Here is a 27,049-nt window from a genome sequence, read left to right as displayed (position 1 = left end):
CTTTGCAAGACATTTCTTTAAAGCCACCATCATATTGGCTACTTTGAATCTCTCCACTGGAAACTCTGAATTCATGGTGGAGGCTGAACCACAATTTTTTCTTTGTTCTTATAATTCTGTCATGCTATGCTGCTTAAATTTCATTAATACTTGTGAACATAATTACCATTACTTTTTATAACCGTAAAATTACGACTACGTGCTAAGCTCTGTTACAAAATATTATGGTAAAATCACATTTAAATACCAAACCAAAGATACAAATTATAGGATTGTAAATTATTCATTAAACTGCAAACCTAGAAAATGCTTGCATCACATTTCCATAAGGTTGCATAAATGGGTGGGGAAATGGAAGGGGGTGTGTTCGTTGCTTTTCCAGAAGAAGTTTAAATTCCCAGAGACATGCGCACTCGACTCGAGATTTCATGTGCGCCATATTGGAATGCTCTGGATTTAACAGTTCGCTGAGAAACGGCTCACGTAGAGGAGCTATCTCGGTTTCTTCAGTCTTTCCCGGGATTTTTAAACTTGTTCTCAGCGTCTCACACATTCACGTGAGTCTTGTAGCTCTTGAGGGCGCCTGTCTGCCCTTATGTGAGAGAGTGTTTGAGAGATTTGTAAAGGTAAAGTTAGATGGATCCTCGAGTGGCTTGGATTCAGCCCGAACAGAAAGGACCTGCCAACGCTTTATGGATGCGCGTATGGGAAACCTCGCAAAGACGAAACCACTGTCACCCGCTGCGGGTGAACACACCTGCGTTGGCGGCCGGTTTCATGAAGCAGTTAACGCTGGTTCCCACCAACACAGTTTTAAAACCTATTAACAATTTCACCAAACAGCCTTGCAATGATGGTGGTGCCATGAGATCTCCATACGCATGTTCTGGTCCTGCACCTCTTTATGTCACCCCTGTCGAGGTCAACGGGTGTGATTCTTTATCACCTCTATCTTCAGCGGATTCCGAAAGTGACAGTCCGACATCAGATTCATCATCTACTACTGGTGACGGTATGAGCTCAAATCCAGCCAAAATTCACTTTAACTTCACTGAACATATGCACAATGTCAATAATTGTTTACAACAACAACATTATCAGCGGCTACAGACTCAAATAATGATGGACAACCAGCTTAAACACCACGCAGAACGAAAGAGACATGACAATAAAGCGAGCACATATGGAATGAACCACTTTCTGTCCCACTCTAATGACAGTTATTTAAGTGAGACCCCATGGGCAACCAGAAGATACAGTCTAGGTATTAATGGGTAAGAGTACTTTCATTAATATTGGGTGACATTTTTTACAGTAGTTTTTTTTTTTTTTTTTTTTTTTTTTTGTTGCTTTTTTAACTTTGCTAAGTGTTAGTAGGTTGATTAGTGATGCCAGTTAGTTGTGCATCGGCCTTTGTGTTGGTGGGGAAAAAGGGACTAGGGTACTTTCTTGGTTCTTGCTGTTTAGATAGGCTATCTATAATAAATACTGACCCAGATCGGCATTTTGTTTGAAATACTAAAAACCAGGAGTAAAATGTATTTAAGTAACTAACTAACATTTGGTCCGTGGTGTTAACTAAGCCCACAAGTCCAAAGCAATGTGACAAATTGATGAGCCTGACAAACAAACAAACAAACAAACAAGCTTCAAGTCCATAAGTTTGGAACTGAATGTGTTTATAAGCATATAACTATTACAAGGAAAACTATGATCAACTAAGGAAAACTTTGCCTCAAAGGTGTAATGTATTTGCCACTGATGCAGGTCTGTATTAGTTCATCATTTTTAGACTACTGAAATATCTTTTGATTCTATATTTAGAGGGTCACAGTGCGGATACAGTGAAAGTATAAATGTTTTTGTCTCATATAACGACGGGCACAGTTGCATTACCTTTCTTTCACAATCCACAATGGTTTTGGCATTGACTAACTTGAACTAACAATGAACAACTTGATTTTTAGTAACTAAAATTAATAAAGATTCATGAATACTGTAACAAATGTATTGCTCATTGTTAGTTTATGTTAGTTAATATATTAACTAATGTTAACAAATGAGACCTTATTGTAAAGCGTTACCGAAATGGTTAATTCAAAAATGAAAACTGTGATTTTATATTTTACATCTGTAGAATGTCCTGGATACTCTTTCCACATTCTTGATATTCTCGATGTGAACTTTTGGATTCCTAAACGAAACGCTCTTTTGAGTCAGCTTTTTTCCACAATATCAATTTATTCCAGTTCACAAAAATGTACTTTTAAAACTGAACTTGCGACCAACTTTACTTAGGAAAAAATTGTCCTCGTAATCCTCACAATCTCTCTGTGGTGGTTAAAAGATTTTCAAACTGATGTCATTCAAGAGACAAGCAAATTCAAGCAAATTTTCTGATTTTGATTATATAAATTTTGTTTGTGGGTTTACTTTCACCTAACAAAATAGCCTAAATGGAGTTTGAATTGAATTAATGTGGAACCTAATTAATTCATGATCTGGTTCTCAAGTTCATCTCAGACTAAATGAGTAGGCTATGTTTACCTTACCTACCACATGCTGAAAATCTGGTATTGCAAGAAAACTGCTTAAGACACAAAAGTGGCATTTTTACACACTTTTTTGAGCAGCTTTCTCCACACCTTTCCATTACTTTAGTGATCTGGTCTTTTTTCATGCACATACACACCCTTCAAAAACCTGTAAGAATGTCACTTATTCATTATAGCATAGTTTTCTGGCAGAAGCATCTATGGTCCTGTCCCAATAGCCACACTTGCGGTCTTTGCACTTGAGCATTTGTCTACTTGCATGATGTATTTCCTGTATTTGGTCCAGGTGTTCAAGCATGAAGACCACAAGTGTGTGCAGATTTTAGGGAACAAGAGTTCCTTAAAGAACCTTTATTTTTAAGAGTGTGCGATAATTCATTATCACCATTGATGGTTCCATGAAGAACCTTTAACATCCATTGAACCTTTCCATTTCCACAAAAGGTTCTTTATATTGTTAAAATGTTCTTCACACTAAGAAAGTAAAGTTCCTTTTAAGAACTGCTGACTGAAAGGTTCTTTGGGGAACCAAAAATGGTTGTTCTATGGCATCGCTGCGAAAACCAGCTTTTGGAACCTGTATCTTTAGCGTGTATACACATCACTTACCGTCAAATACCTCTCTAAAGTGTGGATTTAGCGTGCATTAAGGATTTTTTTCTGACCTGAGACAGTCTTGCGCATTTACTTATGCCTATTATGAGCTCAGATGCACACAAGATAAGGAATGTTTTTTTGTTGTTGTTGTTTTTACACATGGGACAGGCATTTCTGCACCAATGCTGTATATATAAACATAAGAGTTATGTTCTGAGATTTTTACCTGGTGCCTGTTCATACAGCTCCAGTTTCATGTTATTCATATCATAGTTCTTCAATTGGAAGCGAGTTGTTGTAAGGATTGTGATGTTTATCTTCCCCAGCCTGCATGAGGAGATTGTGGATTTTTATCATTTCATGTCCCCACGCCCAGAAGAGGAAGCAATGAGGAGAGATGTTGTCAGTCGCATTGAAGCTGTAATCAAAAATCTGTGGCCTACAGCAAAGGTGAGTCCAGCACAGAGAGATAACGTGTTGCTCTTTGACATTGGCAGGGGAAAAAAAGTATCTATACATTTACTTTACCCCATGTGACACTGACATTCTGACAAACAATCCATCTTCAAGGCAACTAACCGAGACAGTAAATGGCAAACACAAAGATTCATTAAAGGTCTAAAAAGACTTGAGGTCCTCTTCTGTTCAGATATTTAGGTAACCCCGACGTCAGAAACAGTAGTCATCAAAGTATGCTAGGAAAGGTGACCATGTTTCAAAAAATTTGGACTGAATGTTAGAAAGTAATAAATCACTTCCTCAACCCATCTAAAATGTTTTTGGGAGTCAGCACTTTTTCAGTGAAGAGTTAAACGTCTCGCCAACAGCATGGTTAAGGAGATTACCTCATATATTCCTTCCTTAAGTACAATACTCTCAGGTCTAGTACAGAAGACCTACAAGTTCATCTTAATAAGGAGAGGTGACATTCAGTCTCTGCTTTTCTTTTGAGTGTCTGTCAAAGATTGCAGTGTAAACTGCACATACTAGTCGATTGCCAGGTCTAAAAAGGTTAAAGTGCCATTTCATCTTTCAGGTTGAAATATTTGGCAGCTTCAGTACAGGACTTTATCTTCCTACCAGGTATTGTATGATTGTTTACATATGTTTGAACTTGCAGTGATAAATGGATTTTTTTTATTGTTATTGTATGATTTTTGTTGTTAATTGCATTATGTAGTGATATTGACCTGGTGGTGTTTGGAAAATGGGAACAAGCACCTCTGCAGCAGCTGGACCAGGCACTCAGGCAGAACAACATTGCTGAGCCCTTCTCCATCAAACTACTTGACAAGGCTACGGTTAGTCATCATCAGCCTTGTTGTTCAGTGAGCACCTCAAGGTCATAGTCCTTGCCTCTTTATAGAAGTACCTTTTTTCTTTTAGTAGTGGTAAGGTTGTTGAGTTCAGACTGAAATGATCAGGGACCTATTAAATGTATATTTTCTACTGCATAGTTGAGCCTGAGTCTTTGCAGCTTAGTTTCATTTTAACTTTTTGGACTTTGGAGGAATTTTGAGTTCTGAAAGTTAAAGTATCAACGTTTGTTCTCGTAGTAGTATGTGAAGTTCTTGCATTTTTGATTTTCTCATATCAACCATTTCAAAAAAAAAATAAAAATATATATATATATATATATATATATATATATATATATATATATATATATATATTTTTTTTTTTTTTTACAAGTTAAACAACAAATTAATGAACATGTAAGCAATGTGGGGGATGACTGTGAATGACAATGGCATTCAAGTGCAGATTCTGTACAGAGCGAAATATTAGTGTCATAATGGCACTTAGACAGAATTTCTACGCTTGCAAACAGAGCTGCTATTGATGTGAAAGTACACAGGGACATCTTTTTTTTGTGTGTGTGGTTTGCTGGTGATTAAACAAAAATAACAGTAATAATTCCAATACTAATAATGGTCTTCTTTTTCAAAAACTAAGAGGAATCAATTTAGTAATCAGTCTTTTTCTGTACAGGTACCAATAATTAAACTGACTGACAGAGAAACAGATGTGAAGGTAGACATCAGCTTTAATGTTGAAACTGGTGTCAAAGCAGCACGGTTTATCAAGGATCATCTTAAGGTGAGAGCTTGCTTTAATTAATTTAAATGAGCATGTTGAGCCCACATTAAGTGCTTGATTTGGTGCTGTTGAACTGAAAACATGTAGCCACTGAATCTTGTGTTAAGAACTGATTTTCATTGATATTGAATGTAGCCATATCCTGGCCATATATGAAAATATAAATATTTCTGAGTGAACATACGATGTGCTGCTATTCTTTTATTTCCTCTCTTTTGAATACAGAAATACTCAGTGTTGCCATACCTGATCTTTGTGCTGAAGCAGTTTCTGCTCCAGAGAGATTTGAACGAGGTGTTTACGGGTGGTATCAGTTCCTACAGCCTCATTTTAATGGCCATCAGCTTCTTGCAGGTACCAAGAAGAGTATCTTCGTGTTGTGCTTTTATGCATGCCGTTTTCCAGCCGGTGTTACTCTCCTAATAATTGATACCATTTATCCTCATTTTGCATTGAGCCATTTGACCATAATATTATAATGGTATTTATCGCTTGGGAACCTTGATTGATCAGATATTTAAAACAAATTATTGATTTGGTCATTTAATTGTTACAATAAACAGACATGGTCTTTTGTTTGTTTCAGCTCCATCCCAGAATAGACTGCAGAGCTTCTAATATTAATTTGGGCATCCTGCTCATCGAATTCTTCGAATTGTATGGACGCCATTTTAATTATCTGAAAACAGGCATCCGTGTGAAGGATGGAGGAGCGTATCTGGCCAAAGAGGAGATCATGAAGGTCATGGAGAATACATACAGACCCTCAATGCTCTGTATTGAGGACCCAAACTTACCAGGTATGAGGGCAAACCACCATAGATCAACCAGTTTTATCCCCTTGCAATGAAGGAAACTAGTCAGTCAAATTTATTGACTTTGATTTATTCTTGATGTTCTGGATGTCACAATCAAAAATGCAAGTGGCACAGAGTACAGCTACAGAATGGCCAAAAAAAAGCATAGTTTGAAAAGCTGTGTTAATGCGAACTGAATTGAAATTAAACTAACCTTAAGCATTTGAACAAATGATTCTGTTTGTTAGGAAATGATGTCGGCCGGAGCTCTTACAGTGCCATGCAGGTGAAGGAGGTGTTTAACTATGCATACCTCATCTTGAGTCACGCTGTATCTCCACTATCCCGCTCCTACCCCAACAGAAATATGGAAAGGTTAGTCCCAGATGAGTCCACAACTATTGCTTTTAAATGAAAATTGCTGCCCCAGCCATTTCTGTGCTGCTTGAATGTTTTTAGCCAATGACTTTTTAAAGACTTAAAGGGTTAGTTCACCCAACAAAATGAATATGCCATGATGAACAATACTTGCATTCATCTTTGGAACTAAAATGAAGATATTTTGAATGAAACCTGAGATTTCAGTCCCTCCATTGAAAGTCCATTTTACCAAAACTTAGATGCTTGATATTTCATAAAGAGATCTTAAAAGAATTAAATGGTTTAATCCAAGTCTTCTCAAGACACTTAATATGATGAACCGATTTAACTGAGCCGTTTATTCACATATAAGCATTAAATATCGCACACAGAGCAGTGAGCACATCAAATATGTTACACACAGAAGCTTCCACTTACCATATTTGGTGTGTGCATCATTTGGGTTGAGAGTGACTGATAAAAATAGTACTATCCATTTCACTTGTTAGAATGTTAACATGCTGTGAAATTTTACTATCCTCAATGTAAAATCACTTATTTTCATTTTTGTGGCTAGACAGTGGAGTAAGAACTTATTTGTGTTTAAATTTTTAGCAATTTCAATTTATGTGGAACTACCATGTTCATTCATTCAGTCCTGTGATGTCACTCTGCTACAGTATGCTTAATGCAAAAAATAATTTCCATTGTTATTATGTAGGTTAAAGAATTATTACTATAATATTGTTGCCTTTGGCTTGCTCAGTTGGGGATATTTTGGGAATATTTAATTTAATTTTATCAATCAATAAATTCCACTAGAAACAAACCTTGTTGTATTATTTTAATTTAATACTGTGAAGCTGCTTTGATACAATCTGTATTGTGAAAAGCGCTATACAAATAGACTTGAGTTGACTTGACTTGATATTGTACTATATATACAGTAACTACCAATGCTGTTCAATATCTTATTTTCCTTCACATTCGTTTTTGGTTCTTTAACATGAATCGTTCTGTGCATTGAAATCTGTCAGCCTTATTTTGTTGGACAAATAATGTTTACACTTTCAATCTCAAGCACATTGGGACGTATCATTAAAGTGACCCAGGGAGTAATTAGCTACAGGGAGTGGATCATTCAGCAGTGGGGGAACAGACACAATGCCAAGATGATTGACATTAAAAGTAAGTCATTTGAATCACACATCATTTTTTGTGGAAAGTACTTTCTTTTTTTCTTTTTTTTTATGCTTTGAGAACGAAGGCCAAGTTGATTTTGACAATGCTTCTGGTAATTTTAGTCCAGAATGTTGTAGACTTGGAGAAGACCTCAAGTGAGAAGCAGCAGAGAGACTCCTCATCACCACTCAGTGCTGGTTCACCTGTGTCCCTGTCCAGCCTTCAACAGCACTCTTCTTCATCTTCCTCTGTGTCCTCACTGTCTGGGAGTGACATTGTAAGTTCCTGGTGTAGTTTCTTGAAGGGAACTAGATATGAGTTTGTAAGAGAACTCATTAAAGGCACATGTCAGCACACTTCTGCATTAAATCCAATAAGTCAACTCATGCAAGACCATTAAAGAGATAGTTTACCCCTTATGAAATTTCTGTCATCATCATTATTACTTGCCCTCAAGTTGTTCCAAACATGTATACATTTCTTTCTTCTGCTGAACACAAACAAAGATACTTTGATGAATGTCTGTAACCAAACAGTTGATGGACCCCATTGACTTCCATAGTATTTTTAAAATTTTTCCCTCATTCTATAGAAGTCAACGAGGCCCAACAACTGTTTGGTTACCTATATTCTTCCATAAATTTTTTTTGTTCAGAGAGAAATTCATTCAGGTTTGGAACAACTTGAGGGTGATTTAAATGATGACAGAATTTATTTTTGGGTCAACTAACCCTTTAAGTTTTCTGTCATTACATTGGCTTTGTAATTTGCTAAATTTACATCTGCCATTTGAGGTTGTCTTTTCTTTATCTCTCTCTCTCTTCATCTGTCACTATCTCTTTCTCTCCCAGGATTCTGACACACCGTGCAAAGCTTCAGTTCTTCGTGAATTCTTTCCAATGTCCTGCATGACTGATACCAATCAGAAACCACAGAGAAAAGCAAACGCATCTGGAACTTTTCTGCACTCTGGAAGTCAAGTAAGGCCAACATTCCTCTGATTTTTATTTAATTTGCCCAGTCGATGGCTGCGCTCGAAAGCTTAGGCAGTTGACTTGATGCCTCGCTTCCCTATCAGGCAATGACTTTGCAGGCAGCTTTTTCGCACAAAGGCACCTCGCAAAAAAAGATTTTGGACAGACTTCTGAGGCAACAAAATAGAGAAAGCTTTGATGAAAACTAAGAAAATATTTGATTACTAAAATACACATTTCTCATTAGAAATTGCATCAAAAGTGGAAACAGTTGGTCAAAAATGTACATTTACACACAAACTGACCACCAACCACAACTTTCAGACGCCATGTTTATTTTTGCTAAACTGTCATAGAATTAAATGCACTGTAGTGTGGGATATCAAAGGCAGCGAAGGATACATCTATGCTGCCTTGATCTATCAAATCTATCAAATTAAGGTATCTTAGTAGACAGAATATGGCATGACTATTGGATTTGCATGTGTCTTGTTGCCTTCCTACCTCCTTATCTTGCCTGTGGAGGCAGCATTTTTCAGCTTTCGGATGCAGCCAATAGGCTATGTCTCTCAGCAACTCGACTCGCATCATCCACCATGTTATTAAAATAACTGCTTTTTTTTTTATCTGGGAGTCGTCTACATTTTAAGCTGTGGCAGAATGGGTTATTTATATGAGCATCTTCCTCCTTTAACAGCCATTCAAAGGAGTCCTTATGTTCTGACAAAATACATTTTTGTTTGTTTTAAGTTGACCAGTGGAATTCCAGTTGTGGTTGTATTTACCCATGCACTGTTTTGTATTGCCTCTTCCTGTTTCAGTCACACCCATTACCCAGCAAACAGTGTATGGATGGTTTGACTCATATGAATGGAGTACTCCATTTGTCTCCTGTTTACTCCAGCTGTTTACCCAGCCAGAGTCACCACACTAATGTAAGGGACACTAATGTAATGTGTGGGTTTTTGCTTGTTTGTAAGGGTTTTAACCTAGTTGTTTCTTTAACTAGTTTCTTTCCCCCCTCTTCAAATATCCCATTGACAAAGATGGCACATCAAATTTCCAAGTAGTTCATAAAAAACAAGGCAGTGCTTGATGTAAAATTGTGACTACACATTGTGTTATTTTTCATAGACTTGCTACTGGAAGTAAATACTGGTATTACATTACCAGGACTCAAAATTTGGAACCTGACCCAAACAAACTGCTGCTATTTAGTTACAGACTGAGTGATGTAGAGTTTGATGTTGTTTTCAGTCCTTAACAGCATGTTAATGCATTTAGAAGTTTGCTGTTAAATCTATTTTTAAGTTACATTGAATTTATTGACCGTCCTAGTTTCATTTTTATCAGTCAATATAGGTTGTTTGTGATGCCTTAAGTATTGATAAATGCTTACTGCTGGCTGGTATCACACTTAAAATACTTGTATGTATTGTTTCAGAATGGCCAGAGGTTCAAGGGGCCTCCACACACTAATTGTTTAGAGCGTAACATCGTGCATGTTCCCAGAGGCCATCATCCTCAGTATGGCCATAACAGCTGGCGTCGGCGTCGAAGGGACACTGTTCCCATAAGCCTCAGCAGATAGTGCCAACCACTGGTCTACCACTTCCACTTCTACCCAAGATAAAGGATGTGGACCACAGACCTTTGTTTTCCTAGGTCAAAGGTAGCACTTCTGTTTAAGATGGGTATCATCTGAAATTGCACTTTGATTTGTTTTGTCTAGTGCTCTTCCTGTGACTACACATTTAAATGTTCCTGTTTTCATTTGTACATATTCCTTCCTAATTTTTTTTTTTTTTTTTTGTATGACAGTGTCTGATACTTTTAGTTAATTTTTCGTCTATTGTTATTGCTTTTCAGAATATTTTTGATAACAGAAATCTTGTTACGGTACCACTAGGCTGTGATTGCTTTTGTACTATAAATCTTTACGTAATATACTATCTTTGTGCAATATATTTTTATTTTATTTTAGTTCAATTTTAATTTTCTTAAATTGAATGTAAATTGACATTACACTATGGATCACTTTGTATGTACATATTATTTTATCATGTTCAAATCCATATCACAACCAGTTTTATTGTTGGGATTGTGGATTTGTGCATGTTAAAATCTTGTGTACTACATATTACTTGCTATCTGCTGGCCTTTCAGGCATGCACTTAAGTTTGTAACTTAACATTTGCTCTGTATCAAAATCATCTCCCCTCTCAGACTTGTATACTGCCATCCATGTTACGTGTAATTTATTTGACACTTTAAAAGTATCCGGTGAATTACTTGAATACCTTAGGTTAAACAATTAGTATTTTCTGTTGATCTCCTGATTAAGGACATTCTATTTTTCTACAATTTAAAAGGTTTTTAATCAGTTCCATATTCTCTTGCATTTGACTCTCTCCCCCACCCCCCACCTTCAGATGCATGTAATGATCAAAATGTGGTCTTCTTGGACTTTCTATTTTACGACAAGATGGCGACTCTTCATCCACCTAGTATATTTTTTTTATTTAATTTAATTTAAAAAAAATTGCCATGAAGCTCACCATGCTTGTACAAAACATTTCACACAAAAATATTTTTGTTCCATAACACCTTTTGACAAGAATTGGCACTTCATACATTGTTGCATGAAACCTGATTATAGTTTAAGGCCTCCCTGATTCAAACAGATTCCATTTTGACCATTTTCAGTATGGTCCCGAAGCCAACTCTTAATTTCACTAGATGTTCTGAAAACGCTGAAGGTTTGATCACCAGAGAGTTTTATTGTTACAAGTGTCTTGAAAGTGGAGAGTTTTGTGCCAATGCAGTGATTAAAATCACAAAATGAAACACTAAAGGATCTACAAAGAAAGTCCTCTCACCTGAATGCAGGTGATGTTTGAATGTAATATGATGTCTTATGTTTAAGACTTTTTTTTTTTTTTCTGATATACATTTTTTATGTATGTTTTGTACTCAAGTTATTTTTTAAAATAAACATCTTAAACGGGTGCTGTGTTCTTTATGCCCCTTTTCTGATTTTATTAGATTTTTCTTTGTTTCTAGCCTCTTTTACACACCAAGCATGATCAGAACACGTTTTGTGCCCATTTTAACTGGTTACACATTTTTACACTAATGTACAGTCAACATTTGAAGTGGATCAAAACCTTTCATCAAAGTTATCCATGCATTTTGAACAATACCCATTCTTGTCTTAGGACAACTTTTTTTGATCCACTTCAAATGTTGACCACTGTAATACTGCGACATTGCATTGCAATAGTGTGGTTGTTTCTGGATCAGGAAAAAGCCATTGAGCTGACCATGACTTGACTTTGTTTTAAACAATATATGCTTTTGGGTTTTGAAAAGTTTTTATTTCATGGATTAAACTCTTGTTTTTATGTATATATTTTGTTTTAAAAATTGGTGGTGGTTTAAGTCAACCAATAAGATTATGGAAGGGTATTAGACAAGGATGGCCACGGTCAGGTCAGTTATATGCTTTAACGGGGGAACCACTGTTGTGTCTATTAAGAAAAGGTCTGTCTGTCTTAAAGGTGGTATCAGCGATTTCAGGCCCAAACATAAATGATCACATTCATCTAATATTTCGCTAGCTGCACGCCCCATAAGCATGCTGTCAAAAAAACGCGTCTCTCTAGGTAGCCTAGGCTCTGAGATCTGCACACAAAAACAGTTGGTATCAACATCACTCAAAACCAAAACAAATAGTGTTCCAACCAATCATCGACAGGGGCGGGTGTTGTGAGGTTTTGCGCTCGTGCATGGCTGCCTATGACGGCTGCACGCGAAAACCTCACAACACCCGCCCCTGTCGGTGATTGGTTGGAACACTATTTGTTTGGGTTTTGATTATTTGGCCAAACAGACTGAAAACAGCTGTTTTTGTGTGCAGATCTCAGAGCCTAGGCTACCTAGAGAGACGCGTTTTTTTGACAGCATGCTTATGGGGCGTGCAGCTAGCGAAATATTAGATGAATGTGATCATTTATGTTTGGGCCTGAAATCGCTGATACCACCTTTAAGGGTTGGTGATGATACTCATTCTTTTAAACTGATTGCATATGCAGATGACATTACTGTAATTGTAAAAGAAAAAAAAGACCTTGATATTATTAATTACAGTATTGGATTGTGTGAGAGAGCATCATATGAAAAACTCAACTAGGGTAAAACAGAAGCATTTTGGTGTAATGATTATAAAACAAAAAATGCCTTCACAAGTTATCCCTGAAATTTTTTAATGAATTCAAAGTAGATGGATCTTAGTGGACTCTTCTTTTTATGCCTCAGTGTTTAATGCATGGCAGATTTTTATTGATTCTGAGACACCTAGACCAGTGGTTCTCAACTCCAGTCCTCGGGACCCACTGCTCTGCACATTTTGTATGTCTCCCTTATTTAACACACCTGAATCAGATCATCAGCTCGTCAGGAGAGACTCCATGAACTGATTTGAGTGTGTCAGATAAGAGAGACATACAAAATGTGCAGAGCAGCAGGTCCCGAGGACTGGAGTTGAGAACCAATGACCTGGACAATGGCATCTAGAAGAACCCTTAATTTTTAATTCTCACCTCTCCACAGACTGTGTGCACAAGCTTGGTGGGAGTAAGATTTGCCATTTTAGGTCAAATGACCAATGGATTACTGCTGAAAAACGGGCCATGAGGACTGGTATCCGTTCTGTTCGAACTGTGCAAAAATTGTTAGCTGATATTCAAGAATCTTTTCTTGTTCTGCCACTAAAAGTTGGAATATCTGAAAATGTATTCCCCAAGATCAGTGTGGCCTGGGAATGTAGGAAATTGGCAGGTGGCTGAAGGAAGTTTGTTCTCTTTTAGAATGCCTGAACTTGTTTTGTTTTTTTAACACTGTCTCTAAGAAAGCACTTTATTGTGTTTGTGTAAAATTTCTCAATATAAGAGCGTTAAAAGAATTTCCAGAGACCAAGTGGACTGATGTTGTTGAGTCCGGCACCTCTCCAAAAGGTAGTTGGAGGTCCTTATAAGAAACCAATTGAAAAAAGGAATGGAGACTTACAATGGGAGATTGATTTCACATTGGATAATAGCAACAAATAGATATAAGGCACATTTGAATCCTTTGCCAGGGGAAACGTGTTCTATTTGTGGGGTTTCCCACAAAACGTTTTTTCAAATTTCTATTGGTAGTTCAAGGTTAAAAGAAATTCTTGGTGTGTCAGGAGAATTGAGTCATAAATTTCTGTTTACAAGTGGTCTTTTTGTTTTTGGACCAAAATATAGTGCCTCAAACTCAAAGAAAATAGTGTTAATTCATTTCTTGTTTTATAAGGCTAATATGGTAATTTTACTTACAAGGAAGAATAAAACACTTCTTAATGGAGGAATCAATCCTTTACATACTGTATGTTTAAGACTGGTAAAAAGTAGGTTAATGTTTAAGTATAAGTTTTATGAATTAGTAACTTTTTAAACTCATTTTTTCTTTTTTTCTTTTTGGGGTACTGAAAGTATTTTATGTCAACCAAGTGAAGAGAGTAGTTATACAGCGGGGGAAATAAGTATTGAACACGTCATCATTTTTCTCAGTAAATATATTTCCAAAGGTGCTATTGACATGAAATTTTCACCAGATGTTGGCAACCCAAATAAGCCATACATACAAAGAAACAAACAAAAATAAGTTCAGAAAGAAAGTTATTTGTAATAATGTGAAATGACACAGGGAAAAAGTATTGAACACATGAAGAAAGGGAGGCGCAAAAAGGCATGGAAAGCCAAGACAACTGCTGAAAACTTACAGTAATTAAAAAGCAATCCAGCCCCGTCAGTGGAAATTAATAACAGCTGGTTCAGTCAGCTGTTAATCAGAAGAGTTGGCCAAGGATCACTAGTGGAGAGCTTCAAAAAGACCTGCAGATAGCAGGTACTGTTGTCTCAAAGAAAACAGTAAGTAATGCACTCCACCGCCATGGCCTGTATGCACGCTCACCATGCAAGACTCCATTACTGAAAAAAAAAGCATGTTGAAGCTCATTTAAAGTTTGCTGCACAACACTTGCCAAAAAGCCAGTGAGAGCAAAATTGAACTGTTTGGATGCCATAATACATACCATATTTGGAGGAGAAATGGCTGTGCACATTACCCTAAAAACACCATACAACTTGGTGTTGGCTCTTGGACAACTCTTCTGATTATTCTTTTCACTCCTCTATCAGAAATCTTGCGAGGAGCACTGGTCGAGGTAAATTTATGGTGAAATTATTGTCTTTCCACTTCCGTATTATGGCCCCGAAAGTGCTCGCTGGACCATTCAGAAGCTTAGAATGGCGCCTATAACCAATGCCATCATTATGTTTTGCAACAATTAGGTTGCGAAGGGCTTGAGACAGCTCTTTGCTTTTACCCATCATGAGATGTGTCTTGTGTGACACCTTGGCAATGAGACCTTTTTGTAGGCCATCATTTGGGACTGAACCAGCTTTTATTAATTTCCACTGACAGGGGGCTGGATTGCTTTTTAATTACTGTAAGTTTTCAGCAGTTGTCTTGGCTTCCCATGCCTTTTTGCGCCTCCCTTTCTTCATGTGTTCAATACTTTTTCCCTGTGCCATTTCACATTATTACACATAACTTAATTTCTGAACTTATTTTTGTTTGTTTCTTTGTATGTATGGCTTACTTGGGTTGTTACCAACATCTGGTGAAAATTTCATGTCAATAGCACATTTGGAAATATATTTACTGAGAAAAATGATGGCGTGTTCAATACTTATTTCCCCCCGCTGTAAATTGAAACAAATTTTTATATATAGCATATTTATGTAAATGTGTTTTAAGTAATGTTTCTTGTGTAATGCAATATAATGTAATGTAATATATATATATATATATATATTTATAACTGTTTGTAAATAAAAGAGGCTTAAAGTCTCTCTCTCTCTCTCTCTCTCTAGTTAATTGTACTAATAACAAAAACGGTATAATTATAAGCTAGCAAAAAAAAAAGAAAAAAAAAGACAATAATAATACTAATAATAATTAGGCCTATTGTTATTATTTAAAGTATTGTTACTTGAAATACAACTGGAATTTAACCTCCCAGTAATCTCTAGAAAAAAATGTAGTAGTACAAGTCATACAAATGGAATGGTCAATAGAAATCATTCATCAAAAAATAATAAATGCGGGAACCCTGTATGTTGTACAGCATTTCTAGAGGCAAGCTGATGATGTTTTTTTCCACAATGTCTATTCAGTTTATATAAATGATTACTGTATAAGTGATTCTCTCATATGACCCATATTATACAGGAATTCCCATGTCTTTAACTTCTACATAACACATTGTCTGTGAACCACACAGAGGCGCTCTTGCTCTGCAGTTCTAAGCATTGCTCATTCCATGCAACTGAGATCACTGTGACCACTCTTTAGCTTGAAAAAATCCTTCATCATTGTGGCCTCAAGTCCAGGTGTTGTCCACATACACATTGAAAAGACAAGTGTAAACGTGTTTGTGATCAAAATGTTATGTGTCCTGGTAGAGAGGTAGTCGAGGACACATTGTAAATGGATGTAATCAGAGTAATGTAAATTCCTTATAGCCATAATATCTGCATTCACAGGATGACGAAAACCCCACCCACTATCACATAGCTTGGTGTTTTTGAGACAATTCAAGGGTGCAGAACGCAGTAAGTTTGCTTTCGCACCTGAAAGTTGCACAATCATTCATTGTCTGTAACGGATGCACCCCATTTTTCGCCTAAGATTCCGGGCCCATTCATTTCTTTGTACCATTTCGATCACAGCATCTATGTAATTAATTATTATTTGCAACCTCCTTCTCCTCATTTTATGATATTTGAAACGCGTAGCCCCACGACTGAAAATAGTTTTTAAAAGAAACCCCACCACTTCAGGTCGACTTTGCACGAGGGCCATTTTTCCATTACAAACTTATTTTAAAGATGCAGTATGTAATATTGACAGCTAGCGGTTGAAATAGGTACTGCAGTCCAAATTAAAAATATTGGAGAGATTCGTTTCCACTGCCCCCTCCTCAGGCTCGACGTACACGCGGCTTGCCAGATTGAGGACACAAAACATGCGAGAGCAATTGACAATGGAAAGCGACGAGTCTTACACTGTACGTTGATCAGCTAATGTATACGTTTGCAATTTCTTTTATTGACAAGGCTTTTTAGGTCGGGTAGAATCTGCAATCTTTGACCCTGTTCGTTTCCATGGCTTTAATACGCTGTTGTCCGCCAACTGGCAAACCAGGGTGTCGAAATACTATTGAGTAAATTGACAGTGGGCAGGATCACACAGACTAAAACGAAATCGCGTACAGTCTGAGTAGGAACTACATTTGAATCTTTTCCGTTCAAAAAGTATGTCCAGTATGATTGTGTGTAGTATGAATGCAATCCAGTATGAATGTTGTCATTCTCATGTGACCTTCCAGCGTAAGTTGCATCGCTCCACCTCCATTCAATAATCCTCTCCCGTGGCCTCATGGTATAGTATGGCCCTTTCCCAAATATATATATATATATATATATATATATATATATATATATATATATATATATATATATATATATATATATATATATATATCATGGTATTAAACATCTTAACTCTACTCAGGAAATGTACATCACCCTCCTAAAACAGTGTACACACGCTATCAACATATTGCTTCATTATGTCCATGGTGATTGTTTTACTTTTTCCCGTAAAACATACATCACAATGTATTACAGTCTCTGTTGTCTGTGCAAATGTGTCCTACTAAATACTGTATAACTGAATAGTTGAGCGAACCATTGGTTACACAATATAACCATTTAAACTGAATTACTATATACCGTACAGCGGATATACTTAATCAAAAGATCATTAAAACATATTATAAAATCCAAATATCAACAGAAGCCTATATAAATATAGTATGCAAAGATTATATATGTATAATATTCAACAATTACATATGTACGTATACATATACTTCAATCATGAAACCCATGGTGATTGCTCAAAACATCGCTCTTTATGCTATAAACACAATTATAAAGCTATAAACATTACATTAATTTGGGTATTCAGTGTGCTGGAGCCTCTAACCATCCAGATTTAATTATATTAATACCAGGCCTGACGCGGCACTTCCGCGAATGAGACGTAATTTCCATAAACACAACACTGTCTCTATGGTCTATATGCACAGCTGCACTACTTCCTGAACTTCAGGCAGGTCCTCTGTTTCCTGTCTGACATTATTGGACAAACTGATTAATCCAGGTGTGCCTTACCACCTGGATTAATCAGTTTGTCCAATAATGTCAGACAGGAAACAGAGGACCTGCCTGAAGTTCAGGAAGTAGTGCAGCTGTGCATATAGCCCATTAAACATCTTAACTCTACTCAGGAAATGTACATCACCCTCCTAAAACAGTGTACACACGCTATCAACATATTGCTTCATTATGTCCATGGTGATTGATTTCACCTACCTGTTTGGCAAAACAATAAGACAGACACAGTTATGCTGTTATCAGTAACGAGTCGTTCTTGTAATGGCAGCTTCTTTTCCGTGACTCATAGTTACCCACATGTGTGTGTGTCTTAACCCTGTTTTCTTGTAGGTACTAATTCTCTAGTATCCACTAAAGGCAGCATAAAGTGGTAAGGTAGGATAGGACCCTAACTGATACGGAAATGTAGGTGGGACATGAGCACAAGTCACACATACTGGCCCCTGTACCCCAGAGTAATACGGTAACTGCTGTGTCTGCCTAAATTGAGCAGCCCCTATCTCAGTAGGCAGTTCATAATTGGGCTGACCCAATGAGGGGTAAGTGAAGACCCATGTGGGTTTTTTTTCTCTGCTGGATCTTCTCACATATCCATCTCCTGCAGCTTTTCCCATTGGACTAACTATTTGTCTTTCTTCCTCCACAGGTACCATCTCTACCAGCTGATCATTCATCCCCTCAGATTCTGGTGCAGCAGATAAGTCAGTCAATGAGTGAGTTGCCACTGGCTCAGGTAAGTATTCTTCCTCTACTCCTAGAGTAATCTCTCCATGCCTTGCAGGTCCATCCTCACTATTTCTCCATCTCCAATCTCCTCTTTCGTAAGTGTCAGGTATAGTCCTTCTCTGCTTAGATCTCTGCTGTTCAGAGGAGCGCAACCAGTAGTAAGCTCTTGGAGTGTCACTGTCATCTGAACATGAATCACTTTGAATTTGCTTCTTCAGGCTCTCTTGCTGATTTTAACAATCTTTGTTTCCTTCCCTTAGGTCTGCATGACTCATCAGCTCCCGGAGGTGGCGGGTCTACAGGTAGATCATTAACCAGGTGAAGCAGGTTCTAATGCAAGGTACGTATAATTGCTGGATTTTGGCCTCCACTGGACTCAGGGTACACTTGAGAGACTGGTCCATCTCCTATTCTTTCTTTGACCACGTGCACTGTTCTCTCCCAGTATGATCTTAGCTTTCCAGGCCTGCCCCGTTTACTTAGGTTATGAACCAGAATTCGATCTCCTGGTTGGAGCACAACACCTCAAAGGTGCTAGTCATAGTATTTCTTGTTCTGTGCGCTCGCTTGTTTACTGTTGTCTGTGGCTAGTTTATAAGCATCAGCCATCCATTGTGCCCACTTCTCTGCATAATCTCGAGGTGAGTTTTGGTCATCCTCTGATCTTAGACCAAACAACAAGTCGACGGGCAAGTGAGGGTGATGTCCATACAGGAGGAAGAATGGAGAGAACCCTGTTGTTTATGCTTAGTGCAATTAAAAGCGTGCACTACCTTCGGGAGGTGGTTTTTCCATCTGTCCTTTTCTTTCTCCTCCTGCGTCCTCAACATTTGTAGCAGAGTGTGATTGAAACATTCCACTAGGTTTGCTTGGGGGTGATAAGGTGTTGTTCTGGAGTTACTGATACCTGTTAACTGCTGCAAAGTCAAGAAGAGATGGTTCTCGAATTCACGGCCTTGGTCATGATGGAGCCGGCAAGGATAGCCAAACCTTGGGATATAGTCGTTAAATACCCTCTCAGCCGCTGTCCTTCCAGACTTGTCTCTTGTCTGGTACGCCTGGGAAAATCTGGTAAAATGGTCCACCAGCACAAGAATATTTTCATATCCGCCCGACTCCGCTCCAAGTGCAGATAATCGATGGACACCATTTCCAGTGGACAACTTGAGGTAAGACCTCCCATCGGAGCCTTGATCCTCACCACAGGTTTCTTTTGCTTCACGCATCGGCACTGCTGGGTGACATAGTGCTCGATCTCCTTCTTCATAAAAGGCCAGTAGAATCTACTCCTTGCTAAGTCTAGAACTTGTTCCGTTTCTACATGACCCATGTCGTTGTGCAACTGTTTCAAGGCCAACTGCTTAAACTTAGCTGGAAGAAGAAGTTGAGATCTATAATTGGTTTTACGATTGAGCAGCTAACCCTCTTCAAGATCCAATTTTCTCCACTCATACAACAGTCTCTTTAGGCCTCCTTTAGCATTTTCATCATTTTAGATGTCAGTTCTCCACCACTCTCCTTTAATTCTATCACCTTGCCGACAACAGGATCTTCCCTCTGGATGGCTTTCATCTCAAAGCGGTCAAGTGTCATGAGACTCACTCCAAACTGGCACTCTGCACTCTCTTGACGCCGCAACCCAGGCAACTTCATTCTCTTGGTCAGCCCGACTTCCTTCCCACGTAGCCCGGACTACCTCCTCTCTGTGAACTTTGGTACATGCGGTCATAAACTTAATGATATTGAGGGGACAACGAGAGAGCATGTCCGCGTCCGCATTCATTTTGCCTGGTCTGTAGCGAATGTCAAATCTGAAGTCCAACAATTCTCCCACCCACCTATGTCCAACAGCATTGAGTTTGGCCATACGTTAGACATACGTTAACGGGGTGTTGTCTGTGAAGACTGTAAAGTGTGGCATATAGAACAAATAATTGCGGAACTTCTCACAGACAGGTTTGGTTAGAGCCCCAATGAGTCTCTCCAACACACCTTGGTGCACACTCATCCACTCTACTTTCACGCGGGATGGTAACTTGTTCCCTCTTTTCTCAGTTTTACCTGACTTATTATGGTCTCCAGGCCAGGCTACTGATCCCCAAGACTGGAGGAGTTCGTACAGTGGCTTAGCGATCCGTGAAATGTCCTGGATGAAGGTGTAGTAGTAACTGAGGAACCCCAACATATCTGACCTCTCTCTTGAAGAGTTCACATTTTGCTGGCCTCAACTTTACTCCATGATGCTGCAGTACTCTGAGGACTCTCCTTAGCCCCTGAACATGGTCACTGAATGTTTTACCAAAGCAAAGTATGTCGTCGAGATACGGGATACATAATTCATCTCTCAGCGAGTCCAGCATCCCCTCCATACCCCTCTGGAATGCCGCTGGTGCATTAGCCAATTCGAAGGGTATGCGCACCCACTCATATAGTCCCCAAGGGGTTGTGAATGCCGTAAGGTGATGATATCTCTCCACCATGAATCCCTGATGTTAGGCCTTTCCCTGTTCCAGGATAGAAAACCATCGGCAGCCACCTGGGAGGGTGTCAATGAGGTCCTGGATCCGGGGAAGTGGATGTCGGTCTGGGACTGTCTTCTGGTTTAACAACCTGTAGTCTGTGCACAGTCTCAGCATGCCATCTTTCTTCAGAGCGCACACCACCGGGGCTGCATATGGAGACTTCGACTTGACCACCCAACCCTGAGCTAGTAAGTCCTGAACGTATTCCTTCACCTCCTTATATAGGGGTTTTGGGATGGAGGGATAAGCTCGCTGAACAGTCGTCCTTCAGGTTAATCGTCATCTGTAAGCTTGGGATGCACCCAATATCATCATCTCCACGAGCAAGCACGTTGGATTCTTCATAAAGCATGTCTTTGACTTATTTCTGCTGTTCTTCTCCGGCTTACATCGACCGGAGGATGCCACAAGCTGTCTGCCCTGCGGACGTCCTCATGTTCCTGGGAACCTGGTTCTTCTCCACGGCTCACTGGTAAGTCACCTCTGTTTACCAAGTCTTGCTGCTTTGTTTCGGTAATGCTTGATATTGGCTGAATATTTCCTAGAGGTGTATGTAGTCTGATAGTGACTTCACAAGCAGTAGGGTTTCCCAGGGGAATCCTAACATAGTCCCCTGTCCCCTCTAATTCCATCAGACCTTCTCCAACGTCTAGTTGAGTTAACGATGCACTCTCTTTACTGGACTCGAACAGTACTACTGGCTCAGAGCATTCCAAGCCACCTGACCCGGTGGTACGACAACTTCTCTAGGGCCGACTGTGACAATAGCCGCGTGGTTCACATGGGGTTGTTCCCTAATGAAGCTCACTATCGCATTGGCTTGTTCACCTTTGATGTCCAGGGCCATCTTTAGGAGTTCTGCAAAAACACATAGACCCTGCTCAGTGTCCTTCTTTCCTCTTATTATCTCCTCGAACACATTAAACCCCAGCAATGGCCACTCTAATGGCATCTTCCCCACGAGGAAAGGCACTTGAATAGCCAAACTTGGATCATCATTCCCGGGCAGGTTTACTGTCAATTCTACCCATCCCTCAAATGGCAATGGTTCTCCATTAACAGCTGAGACATTGAAGTCGCCCCCATCGACTATTTCTGACAGTGGTCGCAGAGCTTGATCCGGTAAGTATTTACTCTTCCAGTTGCAGTCGATTATACTAACTTGTGCTCCTGTGAACAGTAGAGCGGTAATTGCGAACCCATGAATGTGGCACTTGAGGGTGGCTTTCTTTCTAATAAGCTGGGCTACTCGGTCACAGGGACTTTGTCTTTGATTTGGCGAGGCAGGTGTCCTACCCATCCGAGCTTCTTTCTCCTTAGGCTGGAGATGTGGTTGCTCGGTCACTGTTCGCCCCTCATCAGTGGCCGCTGGTCGTTTCCCAACCCCTTTTCCCTTCTTAGACAGCCCACCACACGATGTCCTTCCTCACCACACACAAAGCAATGACTGCAAGAGGTAACATCCTTGCTACTACATTTGGGACACATTCATCGACGTTGCCTTCGCTGCAGCTGGGAGTCGATGACTTTGCACTGACCTTCTGTCGTTCTCGCCTTTGCAAGAGATTCAGCGGTATTTGTAAGAGCTTCAGTTTGTGCACTCAACCGACGAATCGTCTTAGTTTGGTCATTTTGTCTACTGCAATCTGCGTCTTTACCTCGGACTCACACTGGGCACTGAGGGCATTCGACACTCTCTGCCGTGCAGCTTGTCCCAATCGACGTTGTCTTTCACTCTCGTCACTGGCTATCTGGGTTACTTGGTGCATGAGTGCCTCATCTGTCACCAGGCAGTTAGTATGCAGGGGTTTCAATTCTATACATACAGGGTGTCACACATGGGTAACAAAGATTCAATAAATGATTTAGATACAGAAGCCACTTGATGTTGACAAGTGTAAACACATAATAATGCCAAGTGTAAAAGCAGCCAGAGATGTGCAACAAAATGGATTGGAAAAACATTATTTATAATAATAATAACAATAATAATAATAATTATTATTATTATTATTTATTTTATTGCTAAACATCTTAAAGATTCTGCAAGGGGTATGCAGACCTATGAGATCAACTGTAGATATTTAAGTCCATAACTCAGTGGATTAGAGCAGTTTTCTTCAACCCTGCTCCTGAAGGACCCCCAACACTGCACATTTTCTTTGTCTCCCTAATCAAACACACCTGATTCAATTCATCAGCTCATTATCACATGGGTTAATGAGCTGATGAATTGAATCAGGTGTGTTTGATTAGGGAGACAAAGAAAACGTGCAGTGTTGGGGGTCCTTCAGGAGCAGGGTTGAAGAACACTGGATTAGAGTACAATAGGCATGGTGACAACACACCTTCAACACAAATTGTTCATGTAAACCCAAGAAAAGCATATATTACGTTTAAATGTAAAGTTTACAAATGCATTTGGCTTAATTAGCCAAATGTACCTGAAATACAGAAAAAAAGAAACAACTGAAATAGCTGAAATGTTTGCCTTCCAAGAACAGTTTTCTCTTTGTATTCTGAATGCTGCTTCCCTTGTCCTCTCTTCCTGAGCAAGCTGAGTTGAGCTGTACCTGAATGGCTTTCTATTCAATGGGGGCATTACATTTTCTAGTCCCATACATGATAAATCTATTCATTCTTTGTCAATCTTTCATTGAAGAGATTATGAGTCACAGTCGGTCTTCTATAAAAAAAAAAAAAAGTCATTTGTAAACCTACTGTAAGGTGTTGTACTAAGTAGGCTTTGGGGGAGTAATGGAGTAAACCCACTTATAAAACACATTTTATCAGGCACTAACTCAAATTAAGTAGGTTACGTTACATGACCATTAATGTAGTTCTTTTCTGGTAGTTTGTTTAAAAGGCTGTCTATATATGCGGTCGTTTTAATGACATTTATGCATGTAATAATAATTTTGGCTTATTTTACAATGAAAAGATCTGTCACCATTCACTTGCATTAACAACATGACAAATGTACCAAGCCAAATCAGCTATCAGATTTCTGAAACAAAAGTCATACATTTTACTTTCAGTGAGTAATGACCTCTCTTCTTTCGTTTTAAGGAAATAACAACTCCTGAGTAAGCTCTGGGCACACAGTTGACCCATGGGAGTTTTGGAGAGAATATTTGCCTTTTAGCCTACTTTTGTTTACATTCACTCTGTAGCTTGCTTCTAGACAACCCTCATTTTTCACTTCTCAGGATGGGAGCAGAGCCTCATCAAGCCCAATAATGATACATTCACAGTCCATGTAATTTCAAGACTCTGAGATCTACGAGTTTGTCTGCCTGTTTTTATTTTCGAATTTGCTGGCATTGATGGAACACTGTGACTTTTATAGAAAGCCTGAGCAGAATTTAACATGACAATTCTTTGTTTTTAATTAGTGGAGCTTGTTAAGGCAAGCAACACTATTACTCATACTTAGCATCAGACTCCTGCTCACAGCATACCATATCTATAACTGTATTTTTTTTTTTTTTTTTTTTCATAGTATAACTTGCCCCACACTGTTTGTGCTGGTCATGAATGAAACTTTTTGAGGAGAGGTGTGCTATTACTTTTCTAAGCAGTCTGACAATTTTGCTTGGCGGATGATAAATTGACAAAACGTTCCCATGTACATTGAAGGAGTGACTCAAATCATGGTCATAATATATAATAGGTTGCTCATGCTGTAAGCAACCACCCATGATAGAAATGCTCAACAAACTGCATAGCAAAACATGCTTAAATCAACTCATAACACCTTTGCAGCTGTATACCCTGGCTACACATTTTCTTCAGATAATGTTAAAATCTAGTAGCTATTCCGTTATTAATCATTAAAGTCAAAAAAGTTACAGATTCTCTACAACATAACATTAAAATAAGTGCAGCAACACTTTCCCCCAAGTGCACATTGAATAATATGTATAACACTGCATTCACACAGGGCGTCAGGGTCAACGCTTGACGGAGGGCGTCTGAAGCTTGGTGCTGACGTGACCATCATAGTGACAACAGCCAATCATAATTCTTGGCCGACTCAGTGATGCTGTTGGCAATTGAACCTGCCAAGCGACTCGCTATCTGTCTACGGTAAGGATAATTTTATAATGATTACACTTGTGGTCTAGCTTGTAAAGTTATCGGGTACATTACTATTTCCAAGAACAAATGATGTGCCCTATGCACATAAATTGTACAGCTTGATTCTCTTATGTGTGTCAGCAACTAAGAGTCAAGTCAAGTCATCTTCATTTATATAGCGCTTTTAACTATGTAGATTGTTCCAAAGCGGCTTTACATTGATAATAGGAAATTAAAGTAACAGAGATTGTTTTGGCTTTACAGCAGCTCAAGAATAAAGTTATTGTCCAGCTAAAGTTAGTTTTGATTGATTCACTTCAGTCGCAACGATCATTAGTTATTAACTTAGGGGCCGCTAACACGACACTGTTTTAACAGAAAACTCTTTAATTCTTTCTGCGCAAACTTAAAAAAACGCGAACCCGTGAGAACGCTGATGGCGTGCACGTGCGTATTACGAGTTCAGTCTATAGGTGTGCGCGTTTGAATATATGTGCGCAGGCATGTAGTCCTTCCCTACAAACCAACCCTCAACAAACTACTTGTCTGGCCTTAAAATTAATAATACAGAATTTCTATTGCTTCTGCGTAGCCACGCAAACCAGAATTATCCCGACAACGCTTTATCTGAGAAGGGAAGAGAAAGAGAAGGGAAGGAGGCCTTCACAGGGGAGAGACTAGTTGACACTTCAGGACTGTGTTGTCGTCGCGTCCAGGCGCAGGTCCTTCATCAGATCTGGATACGCACTGGATCCGGCAGACTGCAGCTAACCTCGGGATAAACAGAGAGACTAATATTAGCGTAGACGCTGTAAGACTGAAAATACTGGTTGGGGTCTGAGACAAAGGGCCCTGCTAGCTAATTAACATTCGACCTCACCCATACAGGAAGTGAGGTTCACTTCCTCTCAGAAACAACGAAGAACTCACACAAGAACCTGGTTTAATGTGAATGTTTATCATTGACTGTTATGTTTTTGGTGTCATTTGAAATGTCTCAAAGTGAGTGGTACAGATATCTCATATCCAGATAGATAAAATAAAAGGAAATAAGTTTTATAGAAGTTTAGAGAAAACTGGTCCAGATAATGCCACCCCCCTTTTGTTGAATAAGAAGCCATTTTGAGGGTGGCCTCCCCCATCCCCCATGTCACCTGGTCAAGGGGATAAAGGAAGGTGTGCTCCGGCTCTCTGGGCTCTTCTCTGCTGGACACGAATGGAATAGGTGGTTGCTCTCTCTCTCTCTCTCTCTCTCTCTCTCTCTCTCTCTCTCTCTCTCTCTCTCTCTCTCTCTCTCTCTCTCTCTCTCTCTCTCTCTCTCTCTCTCTCAGGTACAAGCTGGGTAAGATTCTTTGGTGTAACCAATGTATAACCATGTTCTAGATATTTGAATTGATTGTGGAATTGATCTCTGATATCTGAAATATTAAATTGTTACATGTGATTATTCTAACTGATTTTGACATTGTTCATTTAATGGTTAAAAGGAATAGTCAAACATTCGCTCACTTTTAGTGGGGCACAGATATTATTAAAACCTTTCATTTTATGGAGTCAGATGAATTAACGAGTAAATACATATGATTTATGTATTACAAATCTAACCAACTGATACTTTGCATGAGTGAGGACAGAACACGTGAAACCTTCCCCGTGTATTGGCGAACCGGCACTTGGACCAATATAGCGGGCCTTACAAAATGGTGACCTCGAGACGTGATCTCAAAACAGATCAAAACAGTTTCATGAGAAATGTCCTTTCCAGCGAGTATTGGTATTTTAAAATCAACAAGAGGTTTGAACATCTTCTCTTTCTTCCGC

The 27,049-nt window shown here is 38.9% G+C and overlaps 1 protein-coding gene across 2 annotated transcripts; it reads left to right on the top strand.

The window, feature by feature from the left end:
- The first annotated feature begins 418 nt into the window (after window positions 1-418).
- Window positions 419-11,573, top strand: LOC308704181 (terminal nucleotidyltransferase 4A-like). Of its 2 annotated transcripts, none has more exons than XM_081388313.1 (13): window positions 419-1,274; window positions 3,479-3,602; window positions 4,189-4,235; window positions 4,333-4,453; window positions 5,145-5,252; window positions 5,478-5,606; window positions 5,839-6,052; window positions 6,298-6,424; window positions 7,491-7,597; window positions 7,714-7,868; window positions 8,443-8,571; window positions 9,387-9,500; window positions 10,010-11,573. In XM_081388313.1, the coding sequence occupies exons 1-13, from the start codon at window positions 637-639 to the stop codon at window positions 10,154-10,156; spliced, it is 2,160 nt and encodes a 719-aa protein (XP_081244439.1). In that variant the 5' UTR covers window positions 419-636; the 3' UTR covers window positions 10,157-11,573. The 2 variants fall into 2 exon arrangements, with proteins under 2 accessions (XP_081244439.1, XP_081244440.1); XM_081388314.1 differs by having other exon boundaries at window positions 467-1,012.
- Window positions 11,574-27,049: the final 15,476 nt, after the last annotated feature.

This window comes from Scardinius erythrophthalmus (assembly GCF_964197995.2).
Source record: "Scardinius erythrophthalmus genome assembly, chromosome: 16".
Taxonomy (NCBI): Eukaryota; Metazoa; Chordata; class Actinopteri; order Cypriniformes; family Leuciscidae; genus Scardinius; species Scardinius erythrophthalmus.
Note: the sequence above shows the minus strand (reverse complement) of the source record. Positions and strands in the feature narration are given on the sequence as shown.

Bases quoted from the DNA above. Each gene is read 5' to 3' on its own strand.
- LOC308704181 (XM_081388313.1), top strand. From the start codon at position 637: ATGGATCCTCGAGTGGCTTGGATTCAGCCCGAACAGAAAGGACCTGCC. The intron at 4,454-5,144 runs GTTAGTCATCAT...TTTTCTGTACAG, and splicing joins AACTACTTGACAAGGCTACG to GTACCAATAATTAAACTGAC. The intron at 6,425-7,490 runs GTTAGTCCCAGA...TTCAATCTCAAG, and splicing joins CCCAACAGAAATATGGAAAG to CACATTGGGACGTATCATTA.